The following is a 10,463-nucleotide window of genomic DNA, read 5'->3' on the forward strand; positions in this document are numbered from 1 at the left end:
CACACGCATTTAATTGCGGGGGCCGCGGGGGGGCCGCGGGTGGGAGCCCCCCGGGTGGGTAGCGGGTAGCCCGCTTCTTCACCCGCCCAAATGGAAACCCTATTCGAAGTTCGAAAAACCTAATTTTGAACACCATTTCCCCTTAAAGTGAACTGAAGAGGAAATGTGCCCCAATAATCATCAAAAATACTTGCATCGGTCCTCAAATGGGCTTCCAATTTGTGATCATAGGAGAAAAGTAGATATCATGAGTCGCAACTCCTCTAAAAATTCTGTCTAAAATCACTAGAGAACGTGTGTCGTGAGTTGCCTAACAAGTTGAGTACACTATTTTCAAAACTCACAATCAGAAAAAGTATTTTCAACCATTGGAATACTATCTATTGTTCAAGATAAGTAGTTAGCATAAAAAATGTGATTTTGAGTTGCCAATTTTTGTAGCTGCTTTGTTAGGACACGCATGACACACCTTTTCTGTAGTTTTGAGCCTGATCGGAGCATTTTCAGGTGAATTACGTATCGATTTTACTAAAAAAAGACGCAAACTATTGTTGCCGAAAATTGCCGAAATTTGCCGAATTTGCCGAAATTTTTTTTCGGCAATTGTCGAGTTGCCGAACGTTGCCGAAAAGCATTCGGCAAATTGCCGAAAAATTTTTGTTGCCGCACAGGCCTGCAGTACTTGTATCATTGATAACTCAAGGGAACTTTAGAACGCTAGATTTATTACAGTTTTAAAATTGGCACATTTTAAGAGGAATTTCATTTTTGTTGATTTTCTCAAACATCTTTTTCCAGAATATCCATGTTGACAAACGTGACGAATCCGTTTCTGTACGCTTGGCTTAACCCAATGTTCAAGGAAATGCTCATAAAAACGATTCGCGGTGGAAACAAGTCCCCAAAACGGGCCGACATTAAACAGACTTCTTTTATTCGGGTTCGTTTTTTTTCTTCGTTAATTCTCGCGTTTCACATAAATTCTCGATTCGAAAAAATACTGTATAATTACAGTACACCTCTCTATTAAAAATAACAACCTCTAATTTAGAGTTTTTTTGTTCCAGATGCCGAACAGTGGTGCGCCAAGCCAGTCTTCATTCCTGTGATCATCCAACAAACCCCCCCCCCCCCCCCAAAATCTCATGCATATCATTTCTAAAATAATTACTTTTGCTTTTTTTAAGGATCTCAATTGATATAGATTTTTATAGATTTCTAACAAAACGTTTTTTCTGGTTTGTCAACGGTTTCCTTCTGACTCAAATTTCTCTTTTTTTCCTGTGTAATTATGATAAAAATTTGTCTTTTTGCATTCTTGAAGACTTAAATTTAGCGAGACTAACAAAATGAAAATTAAATGAGGCAAAAGTAGAAGTTTTGAAACAGGAAAAATTTAACGAAACCTTGAAGAATTTTCAAAAAATAAATGAATTCGATTTATTTTCATTTCAATATTAACTCCAACCAAAATTTTATTATTATTTTTAATAAATCAAAATGTGAAGAAAAGTATGTAGATTCACATAGCAACTAAGAAAAACATCGAAAAAAATTGAAAAATCTAGAAAAATCGCTTCAAAAACGAGCGAATTTCAGTTCTCGTCTATTTCTGGAAACTCGTGGAAGGTTCTCGAATTTTTTTTGATTTACCGCCAAAACTGAAAATTCTCCGTTTTTCATTTCCGACACTTTTCTATATGTGGCCCAGGATTTTTGGTTTGGCGGGAATTCAAAAAGAGTCCCAGAGCCTTCCAGAAGTTTCGAGAAATAGACGAGATGGTTTTTACGCTTTTGAAGTCATTCATTTCTTTTTTATCGCTATAGGAATCTACATCTTTCCTACACATTTTTAAATTTAAAAAAATTCTGTTGGTCCTCAGTTAATCATGTAGGAATTGAACTTCGAAATTTCGCTTTTTTTTTCAAAAAACTCAGCTGAAATTTTTAAAAAACTCAGCTGAAACAGTGAAAGTTTGTTTAAAAATCATTGTGAGAAATTTTGTAGAAGATTATAAAAAATCAGCTCACAATGAAAAATGTCTGAAAGGAAAAATTAGAATTTGAGTAGACTTTTTTAAAATTATGTTTTCCAGAAGTTTCTGAAAATCAACGATTTGCACTTGGTTTCAAACCAACGGGTCAAAAAACGCGCCCCAAATAACTTTTAGGCCAGAAGAAATTTAAAAATTTCCCAGTTGAGGTGGATTTGACCTAATTAATTTTAATCAACGACATGCAACGCGTCATTTTTTCGCCCAACGTTTAAAAGTTTGTTCTTCAGCCACATAATTTAGCAGCGAATTTTTTCTAAAATCTCACGTTTATCGGGGCGCGATTTCTGACCAGTTGGCTTGAACCCAAGTGGATTTGAAGATTGTTTTTTCACTTTTTGCAACGTTTATCAAATTCTTTCACTGCTGTATTATTTCGAGTAGAAATAAAACATACTTTTGAAAAAGAAGATTTTTTAACATTCTGGAAAAAAAACAAGATACCAAATTTTACATTTTCAGTCAATCCATATACATACCGATTTTTCCAACTTCTTTAATAATTTCGAGTCCCTCTTACTATTAACAAAAAAAACCAAAATCCAAACCACAAAGCTCACAAATAAAAAAGAGAACATGTTTGTTAGAAAATTCCGGAAAGGATCCGGAAAGAACCATTTTGTATAGTAACTTCTTTTTTCGTATGCTTGTTAGAGGTCCAGCCGTTTTTTTGTGAGTTGTTTTGGCTCCTATACGAAATTCAATTTATCATTTCTCTCTTCCATCCCAATAATAATAGAGTAAGAAGATTGATGGAATAACTTTGATTCTCTTCCAAACTCTCTTGCCTTACTAAATCAGATTCCGCCCACTTTTTACCACAGACTAGTTCATTTGTGTCTGTGTCTCTTCATCTCGCCCACTATTTCCACTCAGAGAAATATGAAATCTCAATTGAGGATCTACCCTCCGCTTCCAGGGGGCAATCATTCTTCTCGCTGGTCTTCTTCTTCTTTTCCTTTTTCAAGAGAAAGATTTGTCCCCCGCTCTCCATCTTTTGACACTGATTCCGTCGGGACATTCCTCTCACATCTTCAGATTTTTGGCACCAAAAATTTCTCTCTTTTTGGAAATTGGGGTCCCCAAAAGATGAATGAATATGCATTTTTTGGGGCTTCTCCGCGACCCAAATTGCAAGTCGCCACGCTCTCTCTTTGTGTGTCCCCTCATTCAACTTTTCCTTTTCATTTTTCTTCTGGAACAATTCATTGGAAGGACCCAACGAAGTTTCTTTTGTTTGTTTGTTTCCTTTTTATTCTTTCTTCGGACCTTTTATAGCAAATAGTCAGGTGACAAGAAAAAACGCTTCCCGGTTTCTTTTCACATTCATTTTAGTACTGAAATCTTTTACTCATAAAATAAAAAAAGATTTCGACCACGGCAGCGCTCGAACCTACAATCCCCAGATTCGAAGTCTGGAGCCTTATCCATTAGGCCACGCGGCCACGTTTCACCCAGTTTCTATTGGTTGTATGCATTCTTGCGGGGGAGCGGAATGGAAGAAAATACCGTATGACTCATAGGTTCAATGTTTGGTGCTTATTGTGAAACTAGGAGTAGGGTTTTTTGGAAAGCGTTTTAGAAAGAAGAAAATAACAATTTTACGATTAGAAACTTCTTCAGCATATTGAAGTGACAGATACTTTAATTTCTGGAAAACCATCACCTCGAAATGCGGAGAAATCCGAACGTATTTTCCCGTTTCACTTAATTCAGAAAAGATTTTTCAAGTTCTAGAGAATTGCTTTTAACATCACAGGTATTTTTTTTGTAAAAAAAACAAAGCTGATCTTTTCGGAATATTCTTAACGGTTTCAGAATAAAAATCTGAATTCCTGCCAAAAATGTATTATGTATTTAGCTCATGGATTGAACGTTTTCTGTTTCTATCTGCTTTTACACTTGTTTGAAACAGCATTCTATCGAAGTGTCAGTTTCCAGTACAAAATAAAAATTGAAATCTCAAAATGTTTTCTGTTTCAAATTGATTGGAAATTCTGAAACTCTCTTCGAGCTAGATAACTCAACGTTCTTCAATTGAAAAAAAAGTAAAAAAATATTCGACCACGGCAGGACTCGAACCTGCAATCCCCAGATTCGAAGTCTGGTGCCTTACACAGGTCCTGGGCGATGATGCGCATAAAGGACCCGATCCATATGCGATCCTCTAGAAGTCCGTTTGACACATATCGCGAACAATGAGCTGCGATGAGTCTCATATGTGTGCGATGCGGGAGAGGGTGAACCGAGAGTTCCGAATGCGCGCGTATCCTAGATGGATACTAGGTGGGTGGGCGATGTGTGCGATATGGGTCTGATACGGTAGGCCGACTACAACACTCCGAAATCCCGGATGCGCGCATTGTTTACCGTAAATCCACACCGGCAACTTTGTCAATTTTTCGTCAAATCGAGCATACATTTCTGATTTTTCGATTTTTCCTTCGATGTTTTTTTTTTGAAAAAGAGTTATGGCAGACTAAAGAATCGCTGAATTCTTGCATAAACATCTTTCACTTCTTTCACTCTTTCACTCGTTCACTCGTTAATTGCTATTGTCGGATTAAAAAAAGTGACACCTAAAAATCTCGGAGACGGCGCTCGTGTCGATTTACGAGGGGGCGGAGCGAAAACGGATACTGTAGATAACAAATTTATTTTTGTGAATTTAGTGGGATTTTGTGAACAAAATTTTGATTTCTTGATATAAAAATGATCGCTAGCATCTCTAGAATCTATTGTTCAGCAAAAAACTAAACTCAAACGCGAAAGTAGCTCGAACGAGCCGAAATTCTGAAACATTACGTTTTTGCCGCATTTTTTCGTAGATCAAAAAAAGAAAAAATTTTCAAATTCTCAGGTGTCACTTTTTTTAATTCTACAATAAGTTTTTCGCCAAAATAGGTGATTTTGAGATTTTTTGATTTCACTGTGTAAAAATCGTAAAAATCGTATTTTCAGGTGGAGTAAAAGGTAAGTTGGTAAGTATGCAATAATTACAAAGTTTAAATTATAAAAAGTTTCAATTTTTCATCCAATTTCAAAAAAAGTGGAAGTGTGACATATTTTGAAATGAAAAAAAAACAATTTTTAGCGATTTTTTCCCATTTTCTTCTGTTTTTGATTCTATTTTTAAAATATGAATTTGCATATCAAATTTAAATGGAAACTGCCATAATTCTTTTTCAAAACAAAAACATTGAGTTTCGAAAAATCAGTAATATGTCGTTCAAAATATAAAAAAATATGGAATAATAAAGGAAAAGTACGAAATCGGAAGACCTGAACAAAATCACATCACAATAGAACTTAACTGATACTTCTAGGAACCCCCAACCAACGTTTTAGTTCATTTCATCGAGTGCCAGCAAACCAGGCGAGGAGATGCTTGGCGGTGTGCCCCATATGCGCCGTATATGCCCCATACCGGCGCCCTTTCCCTGTACCCAATTTATCGGCGCGTCCTCCGTCGCCCATCCATTATGCGTATGCGCGCGCAGGACCTGTGTATCCATTAGGCCACGCGGCCACGTTTCACCTAGTTTCTATTTGTTGTTGGCCATTGAGCGGGAGAACGAGGTTAGAAAATTTCGTGTGACTCATAGGGTAGTTCGCTGGTTAGTGGAAAAACTAGGAGTTCTTTAGTTTTTTGAAAAATTTCTTTCTGTGAAGATCGGGAGAGAAGGATAGTGTATTTTTTTCTGCAGCGGATAAGGTTTTCAAAAGGAACCATAGAAATCCGTGGTTACAGTACTTCCTGCAAACACCATAAATAATAAATGCAGAAAATCTATTTTTTCTATTTTACCTTTTTCGAAGGACATTTTTTTTAATCTAGAGAAAAAACAGAGCCGCTCCTTTTGGAATATTCTAAATGGAATAGAAAATCTGAAACTCTGACGAAATTACACCAGAAAATGTTCCAACACTGTTCACGAATCGGACATTTTATCTTATTATCTGTTATTGTAGATTTTTGAAACAGCATTTTATCAAAAAGTCAGTTTCCAATACAAAATATAAATTGCACCTTTTAAGTAAGGTTGTTAAAACAACTTCTTTCTGTTTCAAATCGTTTGGAAATTCTGAATCTCTCTTCAAGCTAGATACGCTGAAGGATCTTTCTACGTCATTCATTCAAGTTTAAAAAAACATGAAAATAAAGATTTCGACCACGGCAGGTCTCGAACCTGCAATCCCCAGATCCGAAGTCTGGTGCCTTATCCATTAGGCCACGCGGCCACATTAAACCTAGTTGCTATTTGTTGTAGGCAATTTTACGGGGGAACGGGGTTGGCAGACAATATCGTATGACTCATAGGTTGGTGTGGGGGACACAATTTTTTGGAAAAACGTTTTTTAAAGAGAGGAGAAAGGAACAAGTTTACAATCAAATACTTTTTTTGCATTTTGAAGGGCCAGGGTTTTCCGAAGGTACGATATAAGAGAGATCAAATTTCAAAATTTTCACGTTTGAGAGAAAATAATCAAAAAAGAGAAATATGTATTATGAGAATTTACCCATTAAAAACTACGATTACAAAAAAGTTATTTTTAAATGGGAATTTTCTTATTTTCCCCAGAAAATGTAGCGTGAACATTTATTTTCATTAAATCTGGGTTTTCATGAAAAATCCACATTTTTTTTGATTTATATTTTAACGTTTTTATTAAAATTGAAGAATAAAAACACAGAATCGTTCTGCAGGACGATTCGGTGAGAGAAAAATATGACGCGAAAATTAAATCATAAAATCTTTCTACAGAACGGTTCTGCGGAGAACACAGTTTTGAATAGAAAAAAATAATTTCAATTTTTTCTGCATGAGCACAGTATTTTTCAAAAAATTCGTTTTGAACATCCAAACGTGAAAATTTTGAAATTTGATCCCTCTTATATGGAAACTAGTAGTTACTGTAGTTTCTGCAAACACAATCACGTCAAAATGCAGAAAAAACCCCGAATTTTTTTTCCTGTTTCACCTCGTTCAAAAGAGATTTATTTGAATCTAATGAATTGGTTGATGCTTTGAAATGATTGAAAAAAATAGAGCCGCACCTTTTGGAATAACGTAACATTAAATAGTTCAAGAATAAAAGAATCAGAATTCCTGCGTAATTTGAACCGGAAAATGTTTTAACACTGATCACGAAGTGCACACTTTATGTTCACATCTGCTTTTACAAGTGTTTGAAACCGCATACTATCAAAGTTTCAGTTACCAATGCAAAAAAAAATTGCTATCCAAAAATTTTTTTTCTATTTCAAATTGTTTTGAAATCATGACTCTATATTCAAGCTTGATTTGCTCCTACATCTGTTTCAAAACGTTTGTAAAAACCACAACTTTCATTTTCAAGCGGTACACTTATATCAAACTGATAATACTTGTCTGAAACTATTTCTGTTTACCCTTTGTTGTCCAATTTCCCAATAAAAATCAAGCAAAAAGATTTCGACCACGGCAGGACTCGAACCTGCAATCCCCAGATCCGAAGTCTGGTGCCTTATCCATTGGGCCACGCGGCCACATTTGACCCAATTTCCATTTCCCGTATTTGACTCGCTCTCTCGCGCCACTCCGTCTCCTCGCTTCGCCAAATGAAGGCGTGAGCTCTCAGCCAGCCATCTCCATTTTCTCAGTCAACGAGTACTAGAAAATGAGAGAAAAGGAAAAATAAAGAGAGAGAGAGAGAGAGATGGAGCCAGCTGCATTTGTGTGTTTTTTTTGCATACGTTATGAGTCTAATTTAGTGAAGAAGGGAAAAATTTCAAAAAAAATTTGAAGAACAGAAAAATGGGAAAATAATGGAATATTGAGGACGAAGGAAAAAAAAGTGAAACATTTTTCGTCAAAGCGAAAATAATTGTTGGTAGCCGCGGCCAGAGGTCCAGAACGAAAACTACAGAACGAAAATAACAGGGAAAAAATCTGGTCACAGTAATTTTCATTTTTGGACCTTCGGCCACGACCACCAGCGTTTCTCTTCCACCGCTCCTATAGCCATAAACCAGTATAATATCGTGATGATGTATCGACAGATTTTGCAAACTTGTATCTTCGTTTATTAGCTTTTGTTAACTCTCAGAGATACCGTCGATTCTATCAAAGTTATGAAATTTATTAAAGGTGGGGGGACAGGAGATTTTACGGGGGATTTTTGGGGCCAGAGTATGCATTCTACCGTAACGGTGTACAACGCTTAATGTCACTCTGCGTACAGCAGTCGCCCTCGCCTTTATGTATGCAATCGGGCAGCGGCTTTCTCTTTGCACGCGTAGCTCAGTCGGTAGCGGCGCCGCACCTTCAACACTCGCCTCGACAAGTTCAACTCCTCGAGGAGCATATTTAAACGAAATTTCGACAACATTATTTTTCTCATGTCCCCCCACCTTTAATGTTCTGTTGCTAACAACGAAGTTTGAAAACTTTGGAAATATCCTGCAAGTTTAAAAGTTCTGTTTGCACCAATTGTGAATGTTTTTTTGTTGTTATCATGTTTCAAAAAGTTTCTTATAGTTAGTTCGAAAAAATTAAATGAAATTGTTGATCTGTTCGTGTTCTGTTTGACCTGAAACTCTACTATAAAATAAGCCTATCAACTTCTCGAAAACGATAACAAAAACCGATCGAAAACATGAATTCAATTCTTCACCAGTTTCATTTGTTGAAAAAATTATTTTTATGTTTCAGAATATTTATTAGTTCATAAAGATTGAATGAAGTTGCTCTTTCCTTCATGTATATTGTTAACCTAAAAAACTCACTATTCTAAAAGAATCCTATCAGATTCTCGAAAACGGAACCTAATAAACCCATCACTTCTTCATTCCCCGTTATCCCCTATACTCCTCCTGTTCCCCTTTTTTTATTTCCGACTCAACCCAATTCGTACTTCCTTCCTTTTTCATCCCACAAAACCTAAAACTTCAGCTCACCCCGCCCATTTGATCTTCATTTGTCTCCATCCATGGTATATGTCCTTCTTCCCACTTCTTCTCCTTCTTTTCCCTCAATTCAACCCATCTGCCACGTCATCACCGTCGCTGTTCCCGTGTCCGGCGAGATGTCAATGCTATTCGGATAACGAGCAGAACCAACAGGTTCACCTCATTTGCAAGTGGGAACAGGTAATTGCATATACAAGAGAGAAAGGGGACAGTAGCCTACTGTCAGTGGGTTAGCCGTGCAATTATCAATTAGGTGTCGCGTGGGTGGATATGACGTGTGTATAACAGAACATACAAATATTTACATGTTATGTAAAAAGAGAAGAGGGACAAACTGCGATAAAATGTCGTATCAGTAAAGTTAATAATTATGACTAAAGTTGTGATTTAACTGAAACAGTGAACTTGGAAACAAAAAGTCTAATATGAAATAGATTCTGGTGATAATATATCCCGCTTCCTGTGAAAGATATCAAAAAGTGGTCAGCTAACAAAATGTTTATCATGATATAAGAAATATTTTGTCAGTTGGTGTTATTTTGATATCTTTTACAGGAAATGAGATAATTGGGGTTAAAGTTGGCAGTGCTGGGGCCATTCTATTCCAGGTTTCTCGGTAAATGGTATCAAAGATTACGGTTTAATATGCCTTATTTCATCTATCTGAATTTTCAAAGTTTTCGAAAATACTAGAGATTTTTTAAAATTGTTTTAGGATTTTGAATTTTTTCCCGTTACTGAAACTACTGAAACTACTGCACACAGTTAGCAAAAATAGTTTTGCGACGTTACTGAAAACAATAAACACCTTTATTCTAGCCGATAGGGACTTGTAAGTTTTTTTTTACTTTTTTGGTGAGAGATAGTCAAGATTGAAGTCCTGAAAAGTTGTTCAGAGGTTTTTCGTTTTTCTGAAATTTCAGATTTTTGGCATTTACGGCATTTTAAATGTTACAAACGGCATATGCCATCAGAATGTAATTTGGCAAAAAAGTTGTCAATTACAAAAATGAAGTTTTAACTTTGTACTCTAAAATTTTCCGAGAAATGGAAAAACTTTGGAATCTTCTTTAAAGATTTCAACTTTAACTACTTTCTACTAAAAAGCCAGTACTGATATATAGATTTCTGGTACTGTATATTTAAATATTTTAATCTTCCAGGTGTTTTATTAACTTCAAACCTCGGGACACAGACTGAAACAAACCCACTGTTAAATCAAAAAAGTCTTATTTGAAAATTACTGTTTAGAAATACCCATAATCCACAATTTTTAGGAAATTTCGTCATTGTCTGTAGGCTGTTGTTAAAGGTGGTGTGCGGTGAAATTTATTATTGCTGTATTTTGTGCAGAAATCTATGTAGATTCCCATAAAAATAAAGAAAAACTTCAAAAAATTCCTAAAATGCGAAAAACCGCGTCGAAAAAGCGACGATGTATCCGGGGCCAAGCGGCC

General features: G+C 36.0%; 2 protein-coding genes and 3 non-coding genes across 5 annotated transcripts in view; 2 read left to right on the forward strand and 3 right to left on the reverse strand.

The window, feature by feature from the left end:
* Cbr-npr-2 overlaps positions 1-1,167 on the forward strand; it is a gene marked incomplete at both ends in the record, with an annotated part of 16,126 nt that extends 14,959 nt beyond the window's left edge. Inside the window, one exon of the mRNA XM_045235285.1 lies at positions 1,068-1,167. Within this exon, the coding sequence (XP_045096939.1) occupies positions 1,068-1,167 (100 nt within the window). The remainder of the gene's footprint in view (positions 1-1,067) is intronic.
* A 2,259-nt stretch (positions 1,168-3,426) lies between these two features.
* CBG28658 lies at positions 3,427-3,499 on the reverse strand. Its single transcript has one exon. It is a non-coding gene (tRNA).
* A 2,724-nt stretch (positions 3,500-6,223) lies between these two features.
* On the reverse strand, positions 6,224-6,296 carry CBG28617. Its single transcript has one exon. It is a non-coding gene (tRNA).
* Positions 6,297-7,511: 1,215 nt separating this feature from the next.
* Positions 7,512-7,584, reverse strand: CBG28384. Its single transcript has one exon. It is a non-coding gene (tRNA).
* A 1,464-nt stretch (positions 7,585-9,048) lies between these two features.
* Positions 9,049-10,463, forward strand: part of CBG20033 — a gene marked incomplete at both ends in the record, with an annotated part of 17,050 nt that continues 15,635 nt past the window's right edge. The window contains one exon of the mRNA XM_002633907.1: positions 9,049-9,186. Within this exon, the coding sequence (XP_002633953.1) occupies positions 9,049-9,186 (138 nt within the window). The remainder of the gene's footprint in view (positions 9,187-10,463) is intronic.

Source organism: Caenorhabditis briggsae, assembly GCF_000004555.2.
Source record: "Caenorhabditis briggsae complete genome, chrIV, whole genome shotgun sequence".
In the NCBI taxonomy this organism is placed as follows: domain Eukaryota; kingdom Metazoa; phylum Nematoda; class Chromadorea; order Rhabditida; family Rhabditidae; genus Caenorhabditis; species Caenorhabditis briggsae.